At 42.4% G+C, this 25895-nt stretch overlaps 1 protein-coding gene across 2 annotated transcripts in view; it reads left to right on the top strand.

Moving 5' to 3' along the window:
• The first annotated feature begins 1105 nt into the window (after window positions 1-1105).
• GPR107 (G protein-coupled receptor 107) overlaps window positions 1106-25895 on the top strand; it is a 37663-nt gene continuing 12873 nt past the window's right edge. The window contains exons 1-15 of one of the 2 annotated variants that reach the window (XM_064676936.1): window positions 1106-1306; window positions 5614-5736; window positions 6540-6590; window positions 6852-6940; window positions 7582-7748; window positions 9461-9495; window positions 9714-9770; window positions 10578-10688; window positions 12010-12143; window positions 13065-13140; window positions 14115-14188; window positions 14765-14882; window positions 15849-15979; window positions 17841-17884; window positions 25178-25227. In XM_064676936.1, coding sequence (XP_064533006.1) covers window positions 1121-1306; window positions 5614-5736; window positions 6540-6590; window positions 6852-6940; window positions 7582-7748; window positions 9461-9495; window positions 9714-9770; window positions 10578-10688; window positions 12010-12143; window positions 13065-13140; window positions 14115-14188; window positions 14765-14882; window positions 15849-15979; window positions 17841-17884; window positions 25178-25227 — 1446 coding nt within the window. In that variant the 5' untranslated portion in view covers window positions 1106-1120. Of the gene's footprint in view, window positions 1312-5613; window positions 5737-6539; window positions 6591-6851; window positions 6941-7581; window positions 7749-9460; window positions 9496-9713; window positions 9771-10577; window positions 10689-12009; window positions 12144-13064; window positions 13141-14114; window positions 14189-14764; window positions 14883-15848; window positions 15980-17840; window positions 17885-25177; window positions 25228-25895 lie in introns of both variants that reach the window. The other variant, XM_064676937.1, reaches the window with a different exon arrangement.

The following is a 25895-nucleotide window of genomic DNA, read 5'->3' as shown; positions in this document are numbered from 1 at the left end:
TGCTGTTTCATTTTTAAGTGGGACTACAGCTGCTAGTTTAAATGTTTGAATAGCTGCAAAACTATTCCTGTAAGGAAGCAGAAATCCTTTTCTTTGTTACTTTTTTTTAGGTAATATTAAAAATCAATACTCTAATCCCAGCTCCAGAGAAGCCAAAGGGGGACTGCTCATCAGCAACTGGAGTGCTGGTGTTGGAAATGTTGTAACTTTCCTAATAACTTGTCTAATTAATTGTTTTAATTAATCACAAGCAGTGTGATTTTCCACTGTAGCCAGCATTTAACAAGGTTTGTCATAAGCTGCTATTGTGGGAACACAGTTTGGGAAAATTCTGGAACCTTATGTTTTGCTAAACCAACCTTGAGGTGCTTCAATGAACAAAGCCCAGGAGAAAGAGAGATATTGCTGAAATTGGACACAAGGAATTCAGAATTTATGGACTGCAAGGACACTTTGTGGTGACAGTAGGAAAAGGAGGAATGGCTTCAAATGGAAAGAAGGGAAATTTAGGTTTGATATATGGAAGGAATTCTTCCCTGTGAGGGTGGTGAGGCTCTGGCACAGGTTGCCCAGAGAAGCTGTGGCTGCCCCATCCCTGGAAGTGTCCAAGGCCAGGTTGGACAGGGCTTGGAGCAACCTGGGCTAGTGGAAGGTGTCCCTGCCCATGGCAGGGCGTGGAATGAGATGATTTTTAAGGTCCTTTCCAAACCAAACCAGTCTGTGATTTGCCTGACCAACTTATGTTCATATTTCACACATTTATAGTTCTGACACCTCTGCGTATCATTTCCATCTTCCAGGTGGGAAATTACAACAAAAAAAGAGCAAGGGTGCTTATCTATCCCAGTCATAGGGAAACCGCTGGAAAACCGTACCATTTTACAGGGTTTTCTGGACGCCCGAATGCCTCAATGCCAACCATACAAGACCCAGCGGGTCTTCCAATTCCTACACACGGGGGAGTGGGATGGTCTAAATGATGCTTTGAACGTGTAGCAGAGCAGCTGCCGGCAGCGCGAGCAGCGATCCTAAAGGACCCACCCACCCCAAACCATTCCAATAATCCCCGACAGGGAACGTCCCTCACGGGGCGGGGGGGGCGTGGGAAGGCGGGTGTCACATGACGCGCCCTCATCACGTGATCCGCCCTGACCCGGAAGCGGCGCGGGCCGGGGACGCTGACGCTGGAACAAATATGGCGGCCCGCGGCGCTGGGGCCGCTCCGGGGCTGCTCTCGCTGCTGCTGCTCCTGTTCCTGCTCCGTGTCAGCCCCGCCAGCGCCCGCGTCCACCACCTCACCCTCAAAGTAAGGTCCGCGCCGCCTCCGGCCCCGCTGGTTCTTCCCCCGGCCGCGCTGGGCTCCCTCAAAGGGGTGCGGTGAGCGCGGCCCGGCCCTGCCCTGCGCGCCTCCCGACGCCTCGGACCGGTCTGCCCACCTCTCCAGCGTCGTCCCGTTGACGGCGCTGACCCTTCTTCCTGTTCGCTTCGCCCTGGGGTTTCCCCCTGCGCCTCAGCCCGACCGGGCCCGGCTGTGTTCTGCTTTTGCCGTTACTCTCCCGCCCCCTGTGCCCCGTGTCCCCACAGCCCCGTCCCTGCTTTTTCAGCCCCGGGTAAAGCGTGTGAAGAGGCCTTGTAACTGCAGTGTTTTGAAGGTGTAGCTGCTTCGCGTTCTGTTAAAAGCGAGGCAGAAGGGTGGGTGTGATAAGAGAGAGGGGGAGGCTTCTGAAAGGGGGTTGCCATTGGATTTCCTCTTAACTAAGTTTTGCCTTCCTGTCCTGGTCACCGGCCACTCGACTTTAAAGGGTGTTTGGCTGCCTTACTGCCTTCCCAGATGTAGCTGCTTTGCACTACTCAAGCGATTAGCAAAGGCAGGGGAAACTGGTGCTGGCAGCTTTGTGTTTGGTTCCACGCACTGCTGGTGTGCTTCGGAACAGCCTCGTGTGCTGCTGTGACTGTATTTGAGAAGAACTGGTTATTCAGGGCCTTGGATGGGAAGTTCTGGAGGTCACAGTGAACATGTGCAGCTCCTGTGGTGCTTTGCCTGGAAAGCTGCACACGTTTGCCACGACAAAGGACCTGTGAAATTGGGATGGTGCTTTTAAGGGCTTCTGTTTAACTCACAAAGGCTCTGTAAGGCTTCAGAATGATAATTTTGTTTGTCAACAACTTGCAATATTTTGCCAGTAGAAAGGTTGGAAGCACTAAATAAAGTGGTAAATGTGTTGCTGTGCTCCTGTACCAGTTTAGAGAGCGTGTCAGAACTTTGCAGGAATTCCCCTTCAGCTTTTGAGTTACAGTGAGTGCTGGGGGATGTTCAGACTATAGTTGCTTAAAGTGCAACCACATGAGTATTGTTCTGCTTCAGGAAAAGTAAACTTCTCCCTAATGCAGTGAATCAGGAGGTTTGTGCTGGTTACATTAATGTTTTGAGGAATTTGTGACAAATGGATGAGTGCTGAGGGGTTTCTCCTGGGGGGATCCTTTACCCTTATGTAGAAAACTTTCAAACTTGCCTCGAGCAAATGTTCTCAGCAGCAAACCTTTGGCTTCAAGTCTGTGTTAGGGTGTCTCTTCACTGCCTGGATCAATTGCTAAGCCCTGTTTGCTGTTTTTTCCCACCAGAGTGGGGTGTGCTTTTAGTTTTGCAGGTGTTCTGTGCAAGTTGCAACACTGACCCACCAAGTGCTGTGAGGAGTAGAAGTGAGTTAATGCCTTTATCCACCCCCTGTATAAACATGAGCTTTATTGTTAGAGCACAGTCTCTCCCTTTCTGCTTCATCCCCCTCTTTACAGCCTTTATGTAAACATCAGGCTCCAACAGCTGAGCCCTTTCACGGTGAGGTCTCCTCTCTGGTGTTTTTGCCACTGGCTCCTTCCTTACTTGTAAGTGTGCCTTGACACTGTGCCAGGCTAAAGGCCTCAGCTTTGTGGGAGTGTGTGATATTAGGTTTCCTCAAACAAGCTGTTATTGCTTAAGTTAGAACAGCTTCTTTCTTGTATCTTTGTAATTAACGTGCTAAGGTGAAGCTGTTTTGTTGTCAGAAAAAAAAAAAGCAACAGTCTGTGCAGTTTCCTGTTCTAAAAATAACTATTTTTATAAAAATATACAAACTAGTTTATTTCTTCTGAGTTAGAGAAGTGATTTGCTTGAATATTGCTGTTAGACTAACCTTGACAGAGGAGACTCTCTTCCTTAGCAGCAATTGTTGTCAGCCTAATTAGTTTAATGAGACATGAAAAAAAAAAACTCATTAGTAACCTAACAAAAAAACCCTACAAAAATTGGATGGTGTGGAAGACTGACAGAAACAATTTTCCAACAGTTCCAGAAGTAGCTGGTAGTTGGAATGTTTCTCTTGGCCAAAAATTAATTTTTTGTTGTTGTCTTAACAGTTAAATGCCAGAACATTGAAGCCTTTTGTTTTGCATCATGCAAATTGTCCCAGAGAATGAGGGAGTTGGTCTGAGCAAGGCTTTGTCTGACATGGAGTTAAGTTTAATGTTAGTGAGTAACCAAGCTACAGATTGCAAGAGAAACCTTCCAGCTGGCAACACAGTGTTTAACAACTTGGATGCTGGAGTATTCACTTGTGTGGGTTCACACCTTTGCTGTGAACTTAAATATTTCTGAGGTCAGTAGAGTGATTATAAATAAAACCTGGGTTCTTTCAACCCCTTAAACCTTGCTGTTGCTGTTGCTTGGTGGGAACTGGTGACAGTGTGTTTGTGTGTGGGATCATGTAAAGCTGAAGGATTTGTGAACTAAATCTGTAAACTCTAAGCACTCAAAGCTGAGATAAAACCAGGGAGGAAAGTGATGTGTGTTGGATATTAATTATCTGAGGGAGGGGGAGCATATCAGTAAACTGAGTAAATACACTTAAATTGAACTGAACAGCTCTTGCAAGTGCTCTGGATTAAGAAGCTGTTCATGTCTGCAAGGTGCAAAACACCTTGTGGCTGGATGACACTTTATCCCCCCCATACTCCCCTCACATAATCACCCAGGCAAATGTTTCTGTGCCCAGATGTGGTTAAATACACGTGCTGTGCTCTGTAAAGAGCCAGTATTAATTTTCTGTTCTGACTGGGAAATTACATCAAAAGCAGTGTTAGAGGAACCAGGTGGGCTCTTGTTTTCCAGCACAGTCAGTGACCTAGAACCCAAAACCAGCAGAGCTTAATGCTCTGTTGAACAAAGCATCTGCTGGCAGTCATGTGTCACTTAACTTTTTTTTTTTTCCTCTTCTGAGCATTTAGGGAACCATCTGGTTATTTGCCAGGTTAACTTGATTCTGTTAGGGTGATCTTATTACAGCTGGATTCCAGGTTAGCTGTGTCAGGATTAGTGTCCTGCTATCACAGTGAGTGAGATTTATGCAGCAGGAATGTTTTATGCAGAGATGTCAGAATCAATACTGGGGTAGAGGAAGAGGGAACTTTTTGTACTTGTACAGTTCCTAGGTCAGTCTTCCAGGACCTTCTCCAGAACAGTTTGTCAGCCTTTAACAGCTGACTTCTCTTGTTAGAGGACTCTGCAATGTGATTATCTTTTCCTAGAAGAAGCAGGAGGAAGAAACAATTTTTTTATTTTTAAAACACTTGACAAGTTGTCACTAAATTACATTTTCAACTTGCTTTTTAATTTCTGTTGCTTTGTTTCTGCTTTTCTTCCAATTAATGACCCAGTAAGTTTGAGGGTGCAGCTGCAGACCTGTTTATTGAGTTATGAATGCAAAGTAACTGGGATATGACCTTTTGTCATCTGATGTGGCAGCTGTGTGTGATGTTGACTACTTTTCATATGAGATCCTTAAAGCTCATTGTACTTAAACCTTTATCAGCTGAGCAAGGCAAGGGATCAATAGCTGCACTTTCCTTGCCAGACTGAGAGGAAGGAAATTATTCTGCAGCTAAGACTGGGAGCAGAGGAGGATGTTGGAATTTTCCTGCTAGAGAAACTAACCCAAGTAATTCTAGTTTTGATATTTATTCTACTCAATTTTTTAAATTATTTTTATTTTATGCTAAAAATTATTTGGAGGAAAAGGAGTACATAAGAAACTTTCTCATCCACACCATACACATAGTTTGCCATTGTGTGAGGTGCTTGACTGTCCAACCATTGACCCTGCCTGGCATAGATGATCTGATGGGGTGACAATGCATTTTCTAAACACTTGGCCAAAACCCAGCTCTGGGTGAGGTCAGATCCCTAAAGTCACCTAATGCCTCTTCAGTGTGTTGCAGTTACATTAGTCAGTGTTCAAACAATAACTGTGTTGATGTATCTGCAGCCTCTTTGGAGTTTTTTAGTAGCTATATGTTGTTTAATTAGATGTTTAAATTCTTCCAGACTTTTCACTTGCATATTTCCCAGTAGTATAGCCAGGCAGTTAGCAGAGACATGTTTAAGTTTTTACTGTTCAGGATATTGGAAAAGTTGGTCCATTCCAGTGAAATATTTGAAGGTATCCTAAAGAAATTTGCTCTTTGAATATTCAGGTGAAACATCTAATTATACAAGTGTCAATCTGTCACACTGCTTTCCCTTTGACTGCAGCTGCAGATGATTTTGCATGTGATTTGTAAACTTGCTTTCCTTTCTTACAGGATGATGTGAGGCAGAAAGTGCACCTGAATACCTTTGGCTTCTTCAAGGATGGTTTCATGATAGTCAATGTCAGCAACCTTTCCCTGAAGCAACCAAGGGGCTATGACATGAAGGGTTTATCAGTAAGTTCCTTGGGGTCCAGGGACTGTGGGAAGCCTCCTGTGAAATCCCCCTTGCACTGGAGACCTTCTGTTGTCTGAGGTGTCAGATCCAAACTGGGGGTGCTGTGGTGCTGTTGGCTTTGCTCCCCTCTGTGAGCCATGGGTGGGGATATGTATATTGAGATTTATCCTTGAGCACTCTCCATTCTGCTTGAAGGATGAACTTTTAACTTATTAGATCTTCTGCTGAACTCAATGCACACATCTGTAACTTATATTGAACACCAACTTCCTAAGCAGTCCTCTGATGTGAGCTTTTTTCACATTGTGTCCTGTTGCATTGCAATTCATCATGTGGTCATTGTGTCAGTAGGTTTCCAGAACAGTGACAGTCTTATTTTTAGAGAACTCTAACATTACTTGATGTATTAGGGATTTTAATGGAGAGACTGAAGTGCTAGGTTCTAAAACAGATCTGAATTCTTACTCTTCTGCACAGTTCAGCTTCCTTATTGCTTAAGTGTTAAATGTTTTTGTCAAGCAAAAACACCTGGAACAAAACTGAAATAAGTTAAAAGGTTCAGGGACACAAGGTACTCTAGATGTAGTTTGGTTTTGAATCAATATATTTTTTTTTCTTGGTGGATGTGGATGAGGCAGCAAGTTTATTATATTTGAAAAGTTTTTTATGTCTGGTTAGATGATGAAAAAAAAACCTGGATTCTGCCTTAAATGTAGGTTGGTTTATTTAGAAAGCAGTATCTTTGACTCTTTCTGTAATGGTTTGGCTTCAGTTTGACAGATTCTTCTCAATTGTCTCCTAGGTGGGGTTCAGTTTGGATCGAACAAGGAACGACGGGTTCTCCACTTACCTGGTAAGAGTAAGACAAGTGAACTTGCTCTTCTAAGCTGGGACATCTCATAGTCTACCATGCTCTGGAAATAGTTGGAAGAAATAAAAAAAAAAAGGGTGGGGGGAGGACTTTAGGCATGAGCAGGATGTGAAGTATAATTTGGTTTTATTTGGTTTTACAACTTGCTGAGCTAAGGCTGGTGACCTCTACCTGGAGGGGGGAACATGTCCCATTTCTTATAAACCAGAGGGTGCTTCAGAGATGCTTTGCTCATGTTACCAGGATGAAGAAGTGGATTACTGTATCTTGAGAAAGACACCAGAGCCAGATGTCTCTGTTGTAATTTTACTTCTGGAAATCGAAAGCAAAGTGTGAGTAAATAGTGTACATGACATTTTAAAGTTACATCTTTAGTTGAAGGTAATGTAACCCTTGAGATTTTTTTTAAGGGCTTGGAAAGCTGCTGCACATGTAATTTGCTTTTTTTTTTTTTAAGGGGTTACTTGAGAGTAAAAGTAAGAAATCTGCAGTGTAAAATGGTCCAAGAATTCTTGCTGCATGTTGGAGGGGAAAGGGAACATCAGGTGACAGCAACCTACCTTAATTGTGCTGAAGGAATGAAGTCTTGGGTCACTTTTGCAGCTCTTGCACTGAATGTGCCGTTTTGTTGTCTTGAGTTATCTATTTTGTGGAAGGATATTTGGGGGTGGGTTGCTTTCTCTTGCAAGAATATCTGAACTGTTTGTGTGGAAGCATAGTTTCTAAGGAGACTCTGGTTACCAAAGCTGAAGAACTGTTGTTGTATTTGATGTAAAGTGTGACTTTTCCCACAGTTCAGTGCCACATTGCTGTAAGTCACCATCTGGTTCTTGCCTGTTCTCTGTCTACAAAATACAAGTCAAGAAAGGTTGATTTTCCTTTATTTGTTATATGTCAGCTGTGACAAATAGCCTCTCTATAAATGTTGGTTTACTTTCAGTTTGTAATAAAACCTCTTGGGTTTTTTTTTCAGTGTGAAGGTACAGTTCTCTGCAGAAGCTGCTTCTTTGTTACCTAAAATTTCATTCATATCTGAGGAAAATGTTACTGCCTTAAGTACCAAGCCACTAAAAACTTCTGAACCAAGCAGTGATTCTGATAAAACCCCTCCAAAGACCAATAAAAATACAGATGACAAAGGTAAGACAACTAAACCTGACTTGTGTGTGCTCTCTCTGTTCATTCCTCATTGCTGTGCATCCAACACTGTGTTGTGGTCATGTTTTGGGGTCCCCTTGGGCTAGAACTTAGTGCACATCTTGTGTAGATCTGTGCACAAAGCTGCTTTTTGGGCTGGAGTCTTCCTGCTCAGTGATTTGTGTTTACCAGTCCCGTTGATCCAGCAGAGAGATAATGTGAGTATTGGAGACCTTCAGTGCCTTTAAGGAGGGTTTGACAACTTGGTTGTCTCTTATCTGGCAAAAAGAAGGCTAAAGAGGGGAATTTTATACCCACCACCAACGAGTTGAAGGAAGGTTAGGAGGACAATGATTTCAAGCCATATTTAGTAGTGGCACACATTGCAACCAGTTTCTGTTTCCCCTTAAGTCTTGAGTGTCTCAGGAGGGAAAATAAATAAAATACCTTCCCTAGGTGGGTATTCCAGCACTGTAGCAGATCACTTGTGTAGATTGTAAACCTTTATCTTTTGAGGTTTTAAACACTTGACTAAACAAAACTAGGGCCAATGTGATACAGTATTGACACCAGGCATGCTTTAGTCAGAAGATGGATTAAATATCTCCAGAGGTCCCTTCCAGCCAATATTTGTACAAGTTTATATGTCTCTAAAGAGTTGAGATCTAGTCTATCACTTAGGGGAGGGAGAAGTAACTGTACTAGTAATCTTTTCTTGGAGGCACAAACCTTTGTCTGGCATCCACACCAGCAGACAAAACAATTTTATAATCTCAGCTCGAATGGGATTAGCTCCTGTTATCCCTTCCTGGCAGAGTTTAGGCTTCAGATCAGACTGTTGAGCAGTCTGATCTGAAATAGTCAGTCTGTCTTGGCCTGTCATGTCCACAAGCTTTGATGCCATTCAAAAGTTTGCACAGCTGTTCTAAGGAGTCAAGAACCGAGGATGGATGGCACTGAAGATAATTGATCTGACAGCTGTAGTTTTGCTTTTTCTGGTGTTAAAAGGTGTAGCATGCACGTGGGCAGTGCACTGAGGTGTGGGAGCCAAAAGCAAAGCTTAAGTCTTGAACTTTTGCTTCCTCATAGAATGGGATGTTGGAAAAGCTTCTTATAGGAGTAGAGTGAAACTGTGAACTCAACATGGTGGTCTACTGAAGGCTCCTATCAACTCAGGTTTCTTGAGTTCAGAACAGATACTGGCTTGGCAGGTCACCTCTGCTTTTAGTAATTTTGGTTTTTTTACTGGGACCTTACTTAATGCAGAGCTAGGAAGTTTTTCCTTCCCTAGGGTTAATTAGGACTTCCACATGTTTGTCAGGCCACGTCCAGGTTGAGATTAGTCAGTGAGATAAACAGTACTCAGTCTTAATATTAAAAGTCATGGCTGTACCTACATCTGGTATTGGTCACCTGCCTCCTGCAGCACTGGCATGGGAGGGGTTGGAAGGGTTTCTGGGGTAGGCTTTTGTGGAAGGTGTAAGAGTAGAGAAGCCTATCCTAGCATCTGAGGATGCATTCAGAATGAATGCCAGCTGTGGGAAGAGTTCTATGGGAGTAAGGAGAGACTGGGAAAGAATCTCTGTTAATGATTATCTAGGAAACTGCCACGCTGACAAGTGCAGGAAGATGTGAGTAAGGTATTGACAATGTGCAAAAGGTGAGGATGTCTAAATGCAAGCACTCTAAATGTACCATTAATATTTTATCTCTAGATAAGGAGTCCAAACGCAGTACAACATCCTCCAAGGTAAGAAGCTGTCTGCACTTCTCTTTCAGAAAGAATCTGGGGGAATATTCCAGTATAATCAGCAGTGTAAACACAGCCTGAAAGTGGAGAGTATTTGCTGTTGCTCTCAGCCTCCACTGTAAATATACAGAATGCAATTTTCATTGTCTGGTGGATGTAGCCAAATGTGTTGGTTACCTGCTTAAAAAAAATCTAAAGGTCTCTTTTCCTTTTCCCAGCCTATTATAGAACAAGAACATCCTGTTCACAACGACGGAGGAACTTATTCATTTCAGGTAGGGCGTCTGTCAGGGTCTAAACTTAATGTGTGCAGACAGTTCCTCCACTGTACTACTTTGGAAAATACAAGTCTGGTGTAGATGTCTCTCTGATAACAAGAGTCCACTCAAAAACTTACTGAGCTAAGAATCAGTGATGGAAATCTCTTTGTGTGGGAGCTGCTATTAAACTGGCTTTGGTGTGATGCTGTTCTAAATATCACAGTCTGTGAGCCTCAGCATATTAAAGTTCACTGTGATGCCACTAGTGCATCCAAATTGCTAATAACAAACTGCTGTGACCTGACTGATTCAGGGGGAAGATATTCTGTATGAAACCAGATTAATGCTTTGTTTCAGCAGCCTGGTTCTCTTGTGATGGTTGGTTGCTATAAACCAACACACTTTAAATTCTGTTATCTGACACAAATCTCATTTCCAGAGCTATCACAATTTGCATAGTTGGGGGAGGAACAGAAAAGCTCCTTATGCTTCAGGGCATGTATTATCAAAAATTATGCTTCACCATGTTAAATATATGACAGTTTTTGTTATCTCTTCTCAGTGAATTGAGTTAAACACTGATAGTTAAAAGGCTTGGAAAACCAAGAGTGCATAATCCTAGATAGGTGCAATGATTTTGCATCTGGAATTCTGTTGAAATTTCCAGATATGCTGATGTCCCCTAGAACAGCATGTTTGCTGAAAGGAACCAAGTGACCCCAAATGACTGAATTCTTTCATGCTTCAGTAGAGATGGCTTCTTACCAGGGCAACCCTCTTGTGAATGAGAAGAATGCTGACTTTCCTATTCTTTAATTGCAGTTCTTTTTTAACATCAGCTCTGATAGCCAAGAGGGGCTCTACAGCCTATATTTCCATAAGTGTGTTGGCGAGAAGGGGCCAGCTAACGATCAGCTGCGATTCAGTCTGGATGTGAGTATGGCTTCTGAAGTAGAATTAACTCATTCACTTAGGCTGAAAGGTGCAGCTTTCAACTCCAGAGTGTAACTGAGCCCACACTGCACGAGTGTACATATGCGGTGGGAAGTGATTCAATCTCTGCAGAAGCATTTCTGAAGGAAGCAACTACTGTAAAAATAATTAAAATACTAGTTTTGTAGGAATGTCAGAAAATCTGAAGAGTGACTGTGGGCTGGGTTCAGTGTACACAGCTCTTGTGACTAGATGCTGTAATGGGATGGGAGCTAAAGCAGCTGTTTGTGTCTTGCTGCACTCAAGCTCACTTTTTTCTTTACATCGTTGCACGTATTAAGGCTCTTGCTGCAATCTAAATTGTTGGTATTTGTGAATTCAGTGTTATTGCTTGTTCTGGCCTAATTAAAGATGTGTTTTTATGGTGTTAAATGCATATTTTAAAGGCAATATGTTCTAACAAATGTCTCATCTCTCTTGATATCCAAGGGTTTGGTCCTGTGTTTGTTTGGGCATTATCACATCTTTGGTTTTCCCCTTTTTTTCTCTTTCCTGTGCTCATGCTGGTGTAAAATGAGCCAGTCTGTTATGAATCCTCTCACTGACTGAGGTAACTCAGCCAGATCAGACCCCTGAACTGCATTTTACATGGTAGTGTTGATGCTATTGCAAGGGAGCCTGTGGTTGATAAAACTTAACTCAGACTGGGCTACTTTAAATCTGCTGGTGAAGTTGTATGTTTAGAAGACCAACTTTTTTAATTGCTGTTTGATCTACTGAAGAAATTGGAAAGAGAAGAAAACCTGGTTAACTGACCTGCTTGGGTGTACTTAGAGTTTCAGTACTGCAAACTAGTCCTAATGCATTATTTTATTGAAGTCCTTGTACATATAATCAAGCCACTTGGGGGCATAAATTGGATGCTAAATAATGCTTCTATTTTCTCAGTCACAGGGTAACAGGCTGGCAGCTTATTGTAGATACTGTTTCTGAATCAAAGGTGGGCAAGCTGTGAAGTTTGGGAGAGGGAACAACTATTCTTTAGGAAAATTACTTTGCCTTTCTCAGTTATGTTGCATAACTGAAAAGTTGTTTTTCAAGGAGATTATTCTTGTGGGAGTAATTTTGCAAAATGTTTTGAGAGTCTGAGGATAAAGAGTTGGGTTTGATTTGTTTTTTCTTTGAGTCTCATAACAGTTGCTGCTTCAGAAAAGCTCATTTTAAACGGGTGAATTTGATTGTGAACCGTAATTGTGAACTCAGTGCTTTTAAAAACAATGTCTTTTTTCAACTGTGCCCATAACACACCTTTAATATTCAGATAGAAATTACGGAAAAGAATCCTGAAAGCTACCTCTCAGCAGGTGAAATCCCACTGCCAAAACTTTACATTTCCATGGCTATGTTCTTTTTCCTGTCTGGGACTGTATGGATCCACATCCTTCGTAAACGCAGGTAAGCAGGTTAGTTGGGTGTCAGTGACAAGTAGGGGCCTACCTTGTTTGATTTTTATTTTTTATTCCTCCTCTTATAATGCCTAATTCATGGATTTGATCACTCCAAATATGGCTCAATATTGTGTGCTTAATACACACAGTTTATATTTGAAAACTGCTTCTGTCAGTATCGTTGTTGCAGACTGTTGTTATGAAGTAAACTCTTATGTTAAAAACTCTTCATGCAGTGTACATATTAAACCATATTGTGACAAAAAATAGGAAATTCCTCTAGTTCATGTCTAAAGGAGAACACTACTTGACAATAAATAAGAAAACTTTTGATCACTTTTTTCATATGGGAAATGGCTACTTATGGCAATAGAGAGCCATAAACATGTTGATTGCTGTTGAAAGTTATAGGAATTCTGAATTGAAACCCCTGCTGCTTAATAGTTATAACATAGCAAAGGAAGCCAGCAGCACCTGTGGTTCTGTTTGGCTTTTCCTCTATGTTAGCCTGAAGTTCACTTGGTAACCTCTTTGTTGGTAGTTTGAAGTTCATTTGGTGATCAGGTGATTTGGTATTCAGGGGTTCCCCTGGTGATGTGGTGCAGGGACTTGGGCTGAAGGGTGGAGTGATACACATTTGAAGTATGTTTAGCAAATTGTCTAACAATTGAGATTATATATGCAGGATATGTGTATTAATTGCTATTTTTAATTAACCCAAGTATAAAAATCAGGGGTTTAGAACATGTAGTTGAAACATTGTTCAGGATGTTGCAGAAACTGCAGCATTCAAGGGAATCCTTTTGCACTAATGGTCAGCTCAGCCTGGGGGTGACTGTTTTGACACTTAAAGGCTTTAAAGAAATATCTTCTTTTACTGATGATTCTTTTTTTAATTGATGCTCCTCCTTCTTTTCTTTCTTCCCAGAAACGATGTTTTTAAGATTCACTGGCTCATGGCAGCCCTTCCTTTCACAAAATCTCTGTCCTTGGTCTTCCATGCGGTACGTGGATGTCTCTGCTGTTGTTGTTCACCTGGGAAAGTAGAAACATGGAATCCAGGGCATGCTGTTAGAGAAATCTGCTTCAGAGAGGAGGGAGAACTGTCCTTAATGCTGAAGCACTGGAAATGAGCTGCAGCTCCTTGGTGGAAGTGATTCAGTTTTCATCAGCAAATTCTGACTTTAAATACAACTGAGATCGTGGCCTGAAGTGTTGAAGCAGCAAGGGTTGAGGGTTTAATGAGCTCCACAATTTCTGATGTTTTGGCCATCTGAGGCTGGCCTGGAAGCTTGAGCTCTGCTGCTGCCTCAGCTGCATGACTTGCTGTAAATGTTAATAAATAGAAACCTTGATGAATGTTTGTAAAATTCAAGGGCACTACTCTAGGTGAAATATTATGGTGTATGGTAACAGACCTCACCTTATCAGCTTTAAGACTTTCAATAGATAAAGTGTTGGAAATGTATTGACTTTGCCTTTCCACTGGAAAGATCTCATAAACAAGGTAGTGGCAAGCATTTAATCCTTCAGTGTTTATGCCAGCCATGATCTTCACCTTCATGTTCGTGGCAAAATAGCTGCTACAAATATTTTTGGAGTCTAATGAAGTGAATTTGGCTTCCAGTGAAACTAGAAAGCCTCTAGTTCAGGGAATGCAACTGAACTTTAACAATGAATGAATAAATAGGTTCCAAATGCAGTTGATTCACTATAGCTAAGCATGGGAGTGTGTGGGAAGGATGCAGATTGTACGAGATACATCCACTAACTATTAAGAAATACAGCAAGTGGAAATGATCTCGTTGCTAAACAAAACTAGAATGTGTTGGGAGGAAGTGATCTCTGAATGTGACAGAGCTGGGTTTGCACACACTGGTTGGAGAATGAAACTTGAAGTGGTTGTCAGGCAGATCTGTTTTACAGAGGGTAGGGTGCTGAAGAGCAGCTTGTAAAGTGCTGTATTTTCTGCTTCCAGATCGACTATCACTACATCTCTTCTCAGGGATTTCCCATTGAGGGCTGGGCTGTTGTTTATTACATCACTCACCTGTAAGTATGTCAGAAGATGGATGTGATAGATTCAGACAATAGAATGAATTGCCTGTGGGGCTGCTTCCCTCCTGAGCAAACTGGGAAATTGTTGTCTTCTCATTCAGGCCACACTACCAAAGAATCAGCAATCAGCCCTGAGTGAAGGGGAAAGCTCCACTTACAGAGGGCAGCTGCAGAGGATTGGCACTTCTGTGGGTGGAGGAGTAAAAGGATAACAAATGCTTTGCTTTCCTTTGTTCACACTAATATTCAAGTATCTAATTTGCTCTTGGTGTGAATGGTAAGAGGGCACAGCTGCCTGTGTTTGCTGCTGTTCACTATGGTGAATGGATGACTCCCCCAGGAAAAGATTGCATTTAATGACAATTGTGAATGAAGCCTAATACTGCTCTGTGGTACACAGTTGTAGGCAAGTACATCTGCTTCACTATTGTGGGATGGATAAGTGCTTGCCAAAATTATGAATAGCAAAGCATTTGTTTGGGTTTGTGGCTTTGCTGGCTGTGGGAGAGAACCTGGGCAGAAGAGGAAGTGTGATAAAGTCTCTCACTGCAGTGTGTGTTTCTCTTGCAGACTGAAGGGTGCCCTTCTGTTCATCACTATCGCCCTCATTGGCACAGGCTGGGCTTTCATTAAACACATCCTGTCAGATAAAGACAAAAAAATTTTCATGATTGTCATCCCACTTCAGGTGAGGACTGAGGGGTGTCGACATTTCCTGTATTCTGGGAGAACTGCTTTTGCAGACTGGAAAAGGCTGTGCAAACTTCACATAATATCACATATTTACTGCTTGTATTGGTTACAGTATAAGTTGAGCTGGAATTTCCTGGGCTAGAAGTTATTTCTGTAATATTCCCTATTTTTCCCTCTACATTGAGCATGAGGTAATGCTGATCAAATAGTTTCAGCAAATGAACAAGTGGCTGTATTCATGCTGGGACAAAATTTGGGCTGGCTAACAGTACTAAACTACAATGCAGAGAAATTAAATGAAAGCTGTTACTTCTGAAATGTTTCCTGAGTGACTTCTGGAAATAAAAAAATGAGAAAACCAAGACTTGTAGGCCTGGTGGGTCTGAGGGAGACATTCCCAGTGTGTTCAAAGTAATCAGTCTCCCAGTCCAGGAACTGAAGTACACAGGAGAGCAGCACTTCTGTTTTTTGTGGATAGAACAGTTTTTTGACCTTTCCTGATGAAATCCCTTACCCAGCTCCAAACCAGAAGTACAGAATTAGTGTTTGAGGCCCTTACAGAGCTCAGGTGTGGAGTACAAAAAATGGTTGATGACCTGTCTGAATTATTGGCTTAATTTAGAATTATGTGCTTAAACTATTGTCTGTATGTGCTTCTGCAGAGTCCTGCTTCTATATATAAAAACAATCAGATTTTGCTCTCTTTTTCTCTACTGATATATAAATCAGTAGATTCAGCACAGTATATAACAAAAGAACTATTTTCTGAACGTCAGCGGGAATAAGTCCCCATCAGTTTTATTTCTGTAAACCTTGTGAAGATGTTGCTGAACGTGTGACTTCTTGATGTAGAGCTGCAGAAAAAGTATTGATGTTACTGAATGGGCTTTTGCTGAACTGGCAAGACACATCTGGTGTCTCCTTGGGAGGTTTCTGAAGCCATGGAACGTGTCTCGTGCAGGTGCTGGCGAACGTGGCGTACATCATCATAGAGTCCACAGAGGAGGGCACGACTGAATATGGCCTGTGGAAAGAAATCCTTTTCCTGGTAGACTTGCTGTGCTGTGGAGCCATCCTGTTTCCAGTGGTATGGTGAGTTGCTGTATGTGTTGTGTGGTTGCAGAGCCCTGGTGGCTTGAGCTGTTTCTGAATTAATGGGCACTGACAGCTCGTTAGAGCTCCAGATACTGCAAAGCAAAAGGAGTCAGTGGTCCTGTGGAGTCAAGCATTCTGTTGTCTTTTTTTAAGCTTTATAAGCTTTGACACTTCAGTCTGGTGTTGTGGAAGACACTGGTTTGGGGAATGTTAGTGGGGGTAAGGTAAGGTGGGTAGTGATGTAAATGTGACCAGCACAGTGCAGGCTCTAAGTGCTTTTGAAACTTGGAATTTTGCACAAGTGTTGATTCTCTAAATTGAAAAATGGGATTTTGCTTCACTGACTGAGATTAGAAACTAGACTGCTAAATTTTAAGACAATACTGTTGTCTAAGATCAGGGCTGCCTTCAAGCAGAGTAGCTGCATGTTTATTTGACTGTTGAGAAGAAATAATCCCACAGGGAGCATTTCCCCGCCCTTCCTTCCACTCTACTTGGCAAGGAATAATGTTGGTTATATAAAACCCGACCAAAACACAGATAATTCAGATAAACACTATTGTTGCTTCTTGCCAGTTAGCCAGAACATTTATCTTCTAAATGCATTTTGTCTTAATTGGATAAACAGCTGGGTTTAAAGGAAGATATGAAGAAGCTTCTGTCTCCTTGGTTAGTAAACACAGAATATTCTTCTTTTTTCTTCAGTATCTCTATTTTTTTCTGAAATGCAAAATGTATGCAGAATGTATACAAATGTCTGGTAACAGGTCATCTCTCCCGATGGTGTTACTCTAATTTTTTAGATAACTCTGTTGCTCAGTAGGTGGAAATAAGCTTCAGCTTGACTTGTGATGGTGGGTTTCAGCTGTCCTTCCCTTTCTGATTGTATTCTGTGGAAAGGCAGAGCCCTACACAGTCCTGGTGGCCTTCTGCCAAGAATGGGAAATGTATTCCAAGAAATTTGCCCTACTCGCTTGTCCTTTCCTCCTCTCCAGTCAAAATGCTGCAGCTCTGAGATGGAGATATTTGGGTATGGCAAATAAAATTGCAGGGATAATAACTTTACTTGTAGTCAGACTGATTTCCTATGATAGAAGTGACTTCTAGAGTTGCAGCTCTTGCTGCCTGGTGCTGAAATCCACGTGTCCAACCTAGTGATAGGCTGGTGCAAAACTCACTTTCCACAAAGGAACTGTATTTGAAGAAGAAATGCATTTGGGTGACCTGTCCTGTGACTGTTTAAAATGTGCAGCCAGTGTTCCTGCATTGCCAGGGTGCCAACATAAACTGGCAGTGAAGCCCCTGACATAAAATCCTGCCCCTTTTTAGTCTGCATAGTGTCACTGCAGCTGGTGAGATGATTCATGTGAGCAAGGTGACTAAGACTTGGCCCCTGGATTTACATTCCTGCAGGGTAGTTTCTGTTAGATAAGTTGCCTATGTAGATGTGTAAGCTGCAATCAACTATTTAAATGAAAAGAGCTTAAAAGAGCAGTAAGATGCCAAATGCTTGGCAGCTCTCTGAAGAGTGGCTCAGCTTAATTTTACAAGTGGAAAGCATTATGCTGGAAAATGCCCCAATTTCTCACTCTGCTCCCTCCCTCCCTCCCACAAACCTTTCTGTAGGCTGAAGTGGGCTTTAGCAATCTGCTTTCTTAATCCCAAGGAAACAGAGATACTTGAGCTAACTGCCTGAGCTGGGGGCATGAGGGTGAAATGCGTGCAGTGCCAAGCACAGTTAATTCTGATCACACCCCTGCCATAAAGAGCTAACAAAACTTGTCAGTGATCTAGAGGACTACAGTGGAAAGGGAGTGTAAAACTTATAGCTAATCTATTCTTTATTTTTATTTTTCAGGTCAATAAGACATTTACAAGAGGCTTCAGCAACAGATGGGAAAGGCAAGTAATCTTTTTTTTTCTGCTTTATGCCTCATGTCATAATGCCAGAATTTCAAACATGTGATGCTAATTTAAAATATGTAAACCAAAACTATAAATCTACATTATTTTAGTGTCACTCTGCTTTTCCTCAGCGGGCTCGTGGGAATAGCTTTTGGAAAATGACCTTTTTCATGTATTGCTTTGACTATCAGAACTGCTATGTGTAACTCCTTCTCTGCTGCCTGCACAGCTCTCTGTGCTTGAGTTAAACATGACATCTAGAGCAAATCATCTTGACAGATTTGCCTTTTTTTTTCTCACTTGAATGTTCAGAAGCAGAACTAGAAACGAATTCCAGAATTGCTGACTATTAGTCTAACTAGACCCCCTTATTTCAATCTCTGCAGAACTCTGTTCCTGGCAGAAGAGAGGGAAGCAAACCTCATTATGAAACAAAACCTAACTTGGCATTCAGTGTAGCACAGTTCTTGACTTGTCCATGTTTGTACAGCAGCTCCAAGGGCTGCTAGTGGGAAGTGGAGTGATGTTTATTGTAGCAGTGAAAATGAGGTGATGGATGGAAGGCCAACCCAAGTACAGCTGCTGTAGTGTGTGCTTTTCCTGCCTTATCTGCTCACTTCTGAATTAGTTCCTCAGATACAAGCTATGGAGCATACTCTGATCTCCTTGGAAGCAGGCAACCATTTCAGTCTTCTGTCATTTGATGACTTATTCTTCTTGGAAGCTTCATTTGTAGAAGGTCATTTGTTGGCAACAGCTTTTTAACCCAGTCTTATCCTTTAACTCTTGTCTTTCCTTTCTGGACATGTATTCCCAGGTCTGGATACTTCTTCCAGCCATTTCCTTGGCTTTCACTGCCACTCTTGCATTTCACTGCTGATTATCTCTGTAGGTGAAGTATAAGGCTGGGTACTGAACTCAGCTCTGTTCAGACCACAGATTAGGGTTTCGGTTTTTTTTTTTCCATCTGTTAAATTGAAGCCATACTTACAATGAATTTGGGGTTTTTTTTATGTTTCGAGCTGTTTAAAAAAAACAACCAAATAACAACCATATAAACACACAAAAAAAACCCCTCCAAACTTAAAGGTGGAAAATTATTAATTTCTAATAGAAACAAATGTAAAAAAAGGTCAGTTTTAATAATGTAACATGAATGCTTTTGGTAGATTTATTATCAATGTGTTCACTTGGGTCCAGTGACATTCACTGATGAATTTGTTATATGTTGTCCACCGAGCATATGTTCTGGAGTATTTATGCTCTTACTGTTAAAAAGTGCTAAAATTTAAATACTCCTTGAAGCAGTCTCTTCTGAATGGAGGACTTCACATATGTCAGGCCTGGTTCTTTCCTGGGTGGCAATGGATCTGACTGCCCTGGCATTGAGCACACAGCAGTTAGTGCATGGAACCGAGACACCAATTCCAGATCCGTGTGGCCCCAGGTAATCTCCCGGTGCCTACCTTGGTTCTTATCACAAGATGGTGCTATGGAGTTTACTTACTTCAAGTATCCTGAGTGAAGGAGAGGTGGCCAACAGCAAAGATGTTCAGTGTCAAGGCTGGACCTGTCCACTGTCCTTCGTAACCGGTGGAACCCAGATCTGAGTAAACCCAAGCAGTTCTGAAGGATGCACTGTGGTGTGTAAAAGAAAACGTTCATTTGAGAGGAAATGGCTGTCTCTTTTCAGTCAGTCAGTGCTATGCACAGTAGCCCTTAAGGGCTGTTTTAGTCCTCTGTATTGTGTTGTTCTCCGTGGGTAATGATGCTCTTTAAATCGTGGATGTTGCTTGTGGATCACCTACTGCTGTTACCAGCTTTACCTACTGGTGTTGCCATCTGGTTGTGCAGATCCTGCGAGTTCAATAACTGTGAACTGTGTGCTGGGAGGGACTTAGCAACTGTGTTATGCTACTCTAATAATAAAACAATATCTAAGGAAAATATTTTCAGGGGAAACATTGCATAGGCTGACAGCAGATTGTGGCCAGGAGAGCCACAGTGCTGGGAATCACTTGTGAAACACAATCTGTTTTGACTATTTAGAGGCTGTTGATAGGAGCCCACGGGGAGCAAGTGGATGGCAATGTGATGCCAGAAGCAGAATGTGACCTAATGATGTCATGCTGTTAGTGTGTCTTGTTGAGAAAACCAAAAGTGATTTGGTTGCACTGTAAAATCATTCATGCTAGGCTTATCAATGAATAGTCTTTACTAGAACCAAATGCTCTTTACTCTGGAGGCTTCCCTTGGAGGCCCTGTTCTGCAGAGGTGCTCCTTGGTATCTCAGCTTCTCATATGAAGAATAATAGAAGCAGCACAAACTCTCAAATCACCAACATTTTTTTCTTGCTGTTGCAGGTAGTTTTCTCCTGAAGTAGTAAAAATTACTGGATCCTCTCATGCAGTTTAAGTGCTGCACTGCCTGTCCTGTGGTTAGAACAAGATCTCGTGCAGACAGTCCTTGTTGGACTGGCTGTTTCCTGCTGGGATTTATTGTCTAGTCAAAGGCTGTTTTCCCTGTAGCTTCCTTAACTTATTAGGTGTATTGGGGAATTACATACTATACATTCACTAGTTGTTTTTCCTGGCATTGAGTCTTCTGGTGACCTTCTTGCCAGTGAGAGAGACCTAAGGGAAATTATTTTTGCTTCTTTGCATCTGTTAGAATTAACAACTCCAGGACTTTATGGCTTGGTATCTTGGTGGTGTTTCCTGACTGTTTGTCTTGTTCTCTTCCAGCTGCTTTTCCCCCTGTTTATTAGGGAGCACTGCCATGTGACTGGACTCAGAATGAAGCAGAAGGCTGGTTGGATTTACCAGCCCTTTAGTCTCAGGGCTGTGCTTGCCATAGGCCTTTGTTTTAGCAATGTACAATTAATAAAAAGGCTTGTTTTAAGTGGCAGTGATTTGGAATTACTAGCTGATAGTCATTTAAACCAGATTATTTTTATTTTAAGTTATTCTAAAGTACAAAAGCCAGAGGAATGGGTCTAAAGCCATCATTATCCAGGGAGACCTTACATATACAGATGCTGTGGATTGATAGTGAAGAGTAGACATGGCAGACTGATACAGCTCAGTCTGAGCTGCCTGGTTGTTTGCTTTTTTCCCTTGAAGGTGATCTTTAAAGCAGTAAGTCTGACCTACACAGGCTTCTTATCTTGCACAGCAGTGGGTGTAAACATCCCATTTTTAGAAGCTTTTTTTCCTCCCCTTTAAAAATCGCCACCTTCAGACTTAAGCAAGTGCTCAGCTCCACCTCTTTGATCTGTCACTATATCTTCCTTCAGATGGGAGCCTGTGCTCTCTGTCCATTTCTAGATCTGCATTGCAAATGTCTTTGCAGACATGTAGATTTAAGGAAATCAGCCTTGCAAACTGACCTAGAATCCTTCAGGCTGCAAAGCTGCTCCACTGCCACCACCTTGTTTACAGGCATCATGAGAAAAGAGAGGGAGTATATATATTATTTATATATTATTTTGTTTGAAATGCCAAGTTCTTGGTCACTGGACCTCTTAAGTCTCATAACCCACTCTAGTCATCATGTCATCTGTTGTTTGAGGGAGGAATGGGGGTTGAAAACATTGCTGCAGTTTGTTCTGCTGGTACCTCTGTGTGTGACTGTGTGAGGAGAATGTGACATGGCACAGTCAGATCATGGTTTGCTGTTTTCCTGGGGCACTGCAGCATGTCATGGTTGGCAGCAGAATTAGGGGAAATACATTGCAGTGTGTAGCTCCCAGGCAACATTCCCTGTGTTCTGTGCAGTGGGCAAATAACGATTGGTGCTCTCATGCTTGCCCCCATGGCAGGAAAAACCACTTGCAGTATTCAGTGTCTTCCTGCTGCTGTGCCATGAAAATGCTGTGAACAAAGAGCCTGGTCCTGCGTGGTGCAGAGCAGCCTCTGCTTGGCTCAGCTCAGCACCACTTCCAGGTGCTGTCCAGGGTTGATGTAGTAGCTGCATGTTGGAGATACATTGCTTATCCTGTACTTTGGACTTTCATCTGACCCTGGTGGAGACCTTTTGTGCCAAATGGCTGATGTATTCCGGGATATTCAAGATGAACCAGTCTGTGCCACCTTCTCATGCGTGACACTGGGTGTTGCTGTGTCTATCTGACCTCCTCTTCCAGGAGTGCTTTTAAGCAGAGTGCTCTAGAGACTGTAGAACCACACTTCTCAGGCTTGCTTTTTTGAGGTCTGGATCTACATGTGGGCTGCACCACTGGGGAGAATAGAAAACTTCCATTTGCAATTCGATAATGGCACAGATCACATCTCAAATGCACCAGAGTGAGCAAGAGCAAGTAAAGCATTGTAGAGATATTCTCAGCTGTACTTGAGTGTGTTCTCTTGCTGCATTATAGTTTGCCTTTTGTACTGTATTGTCTGGGCTTGAGCTCCTTTGCCCTCAGCTGCAGTCCTGGGATTGTTAGTACATATATATTCTGAAAAGGTCAGATGTATTCATCAAAAAGCTATGGTGTGGTGTGCAGGGCTGCAGTGGATGGTCCAGCTTTCCTTTTTCCGTCTTACAGGCAGTGTCAGCATTGGAAATTAGCACAGGGGCAATCTGAAAAAGAGACTGCTTATCAAAATACTGGGATGTGCTGTGTTTTGGTCGATGCAGATCAGGCTATTGCAGACACAAGCTGTTAAAGTAAATGGTGATAGAGAGGGAAAACTGAGGGAAGCAAGGTATAGATGTTATAAGTCTTTCTTGGAAGGATGGCTTTCATCTTTTTAATTACTCTATGAAAGAGATGGAACACAGGTATGAATTAATTTGTAAAACCTTGGGTAGAAAGTCTTTTTAATTTTATTTTTTTCCCTTCTCTGCAGTTAAGTACTGTTCTTTGCACAATGGTTATCATACTCGAGACATAAATTTCCCCAACCTTTGCTGCCTGCTGTGTCTGCTGCTGTGTTATCACAGCTTTACAGGTTGGGGCTGCAAGTGATTCAAGTTGTAAGTGACAGCTGCTGGCCAAGCCTCACTCCCTGCAAGTGCTGCTGTCAGTGCCCGGGCTGCCAGGCTGAGGTGAACAGAAGTCTTTAAGTGTCCAGGACAGCAAGACTCAAATATGACTGCTTGGAGCACGTTCAGCCTGTGAAGAAGCAATTCATAGGCTGCTGATGCCAAGCAATGATGATTTGAGATTTTCTCCAGAACAGTGTGTCCTGTAACTTTTGAGTTGTTTAAAAAAAAAAAGGAAGAATTTTGTAGACATGCATTAATACTGACTTGAGTATCTGATAGTGGAGAGAAGTATTTCTGCTGTTGAGGCAGCTAGAAGAGAGCACCTGGTTCTAATAAATCAGCAAGCCAGCTTCCACAGGTGACTTTTTTGCCTTTCTGCTTGGTGGTGGTTGCCTTTTTTCCTTCCTTCACCCTTCTTTCCTATACTCAGTCATTCTGGATGGGTGGATATACCAGCTTATGACTCCTTGGTATTGATTAGCATGATGAGTAGGTGAGATCTTGAGCTGTGCTTTATCAACTGGGAGAGGTGGCACTGTGACACTTCAGTTGGCAGCCAGATCTTTGTCTTTGCTGTCCTTTCATCCTCTGCACTGCATGAATCCAACAGAAATGACTCCCCAGCTCACTGTTGTTGACTGTAAAGCACTGATGGACTGGCAGTTTGAATCACAGCTGTTGAGTTGGTGTTCTTGAACTACAAAGCCTGGTAATTCTCATGGTCTGTCAGTGCACCAGTTGGTGGCAGTTCCTGAAGTTGGATGCGTTGAGTTCAAAATAGATCCTTCTGTGTGCAAACCAGTGTGTGGGAAATCACAAGATCTTCATGGTCACACTTAATGCAGCTCTCCTTTAAATAGGACAATATTGCTTCCCTGCTTCGTGATTTAATGCATATTTACACATTTTAATCTTTCACCAACTCTGTTGGGAAAAGCTTTTAACATCAGGTCATCATGCCTTGTGTTAGTCAAGTGCTGCTCTTGGAGTGTTTCTGCTGGAGGAGGGTTTGTGTTTGTCTCAGGGTGTCTGTAGCTTTCAGTGGTTCTCATGGAACACTAAATATAAGCTGGAAAGGGACTCTTGATCTTTAGATTGTACAAATTAGCTTTATAACAGAATGTTACCTGACTTCATTGTAGTTGCTGTAGTTTATTTGAACAGGAGTTTATTTGAAGCAGTGTATTTGATGTTGCCTTTCTTTAAGAAAAGCTGCTTTGTTTTTGTCACAGGAAGTGAAGCATTTCTTTGGGAGCTATTAGCCCTTCTCTTCCTCATGTGTAATACTGTGTTTTGCTCTCTTGTGAACCTGGAAGACCTTATGTGCAAATATATGCAGCCTTTTGTAACTCTGTGCTGGGGGTGAGTTCTGTGAGGAGGTGCAGGTGAACTTAAGCACAATGTATTGCACTTCCACATCTGATAAATACATTATGAGGGCTTGGAGGGACTATCAGTAAATATGTGGCAACATTTTTTAACTGGCAGCTTGTATCATGGGCTCTAAGCTGCACCTCTGTACGCTGTCAACATATCTTGGGCTCTTTGCCTCTCATGTTGTCACAAAAGCATCAGGAGTCTGTGTTCATAATCCTGCTGCACGTATAAAACCTGACTCTCAAACCAGAGTTGACAGCTGTTCCATCTGTTGTTGACCTCAGCTCGTTCACATGAGTGTCTGCTGTGCTCCTGCAGCTGATGGGATCTGTCCAACACACGGAGGTTCGCCCGAGGCCTTGGCTTGCACGGCTGGTGACTGAAACACATGCCTTTAATAACTGTTTAGGATGATTTCCCATCTCACTTGTAAGCTGTGACAGAGCCATGGACATCCTGCTTAGATGTTAAAATGCCTGTGCTGCAGTTCAACAAGATGCAGTGGTTCCCAGAGCTGTGATTACCCCAAAGTTGCTCAGGTCAGCAAGGACTCTAGAAAAGACAGGAATTTTCTAGGAGGTGGTGTCAGGTGGTGTGGTGGCCCTTCTGGCAGGAGTGAGGTGACTGTATCTACTTGGCTGTACACAGGTAGAGGAAGGCTCTATATTGCAGAGTGTGTGCACATAAAAATTAGTGTAAAAGCAATCTGAGTTCCCTTTTTAAGAGAGAACTCACCCCAGCCTGACAGTTGTCCAGTGTGTGGCCACTCCAGTCTGGCACTCCTTGGAGTGAGACAAACCCTTCCAGCCTGAGATTAATTGAGTCCTGGTTTTGACCACTTGCCTACCCTGCAGACAAGCATAAAAATTAACTGTCTCATTTTAACAATTTTCTGATGGACTTCTGTGTTCTCTTGATAGCTGCCATTAACCTAGCAAAGCTGAAGCTCTTCAGACATTACTATGTTATGGTAAGTAAAACACCTGTACACAGGCATGCAGAGCACTTGGAAGCTGTTCAAACCCTTAAATGGAATACTTGTTGGAAGCTACCACACCTGTGGATGTGATAGAGGTGCTCCTAGCTCTGTGCTTTGGCATCTTGGTCAACTGGCTTACAATCCTAAAAGCAACTTCCCTTTTTTTCCTAATGGCTGCATCCTTCTGTCTATCTTTAAATTGATTCCAGCTATTTGTAATGCTTCCTGATTTCCTCTGGAGACAGCTTGAGCTGCCAGTTGAATTGATGGGCTTGAATAACATACTGTAAACTTGGTAAAAATTAAACTTGGGACCAAATGGTGCCTTGAGATGCATGTGTGCATTTTGTGATGAAGTCAGTGGGAGCCATGGGTATATCTCCCAGGAGAACACAGGCTTCTTAATGATTTCCAACAGCCTCATTTCAGGCTCTTATAAGTGGTAAGAGTGATAAATTACAGTCGTGATTCTTCAAGTTGTATGAAATCGTAATACTTAAAGCATTTCCTGCTGTAACGTGAGTGTGTTACCAACAGCTGGAGTTACTTGGATGTTGAACAAGCAGTAGAGCCCTCAGCCTATATCTTCCATGTTTATCAAGGAGCATAATAAGACCAGTCTGACATAAGGAGTTGTTTGGGAATTGCTTGAGCTCTTT

This window comes from Pseudopipra pipra, chromosome 20 (genome assembly GCF_036250125.1).
Source record: "Pseudopipra pipra isolate bDixPip1 chromosome 20, bDixPip1.hap1, whole genome shotgun sequence".
NCBI lineage: Eukaryota > Metazoa > Chordata > Aves > Passeriformes > Pipridae > Pseudopipra > Pseudopipra pipra.
The sequence above is the reverse complement of the archived record's forward strand: the minus strand, read 5'-3'. Positions and strand labels throughout refer to the sequence as shown.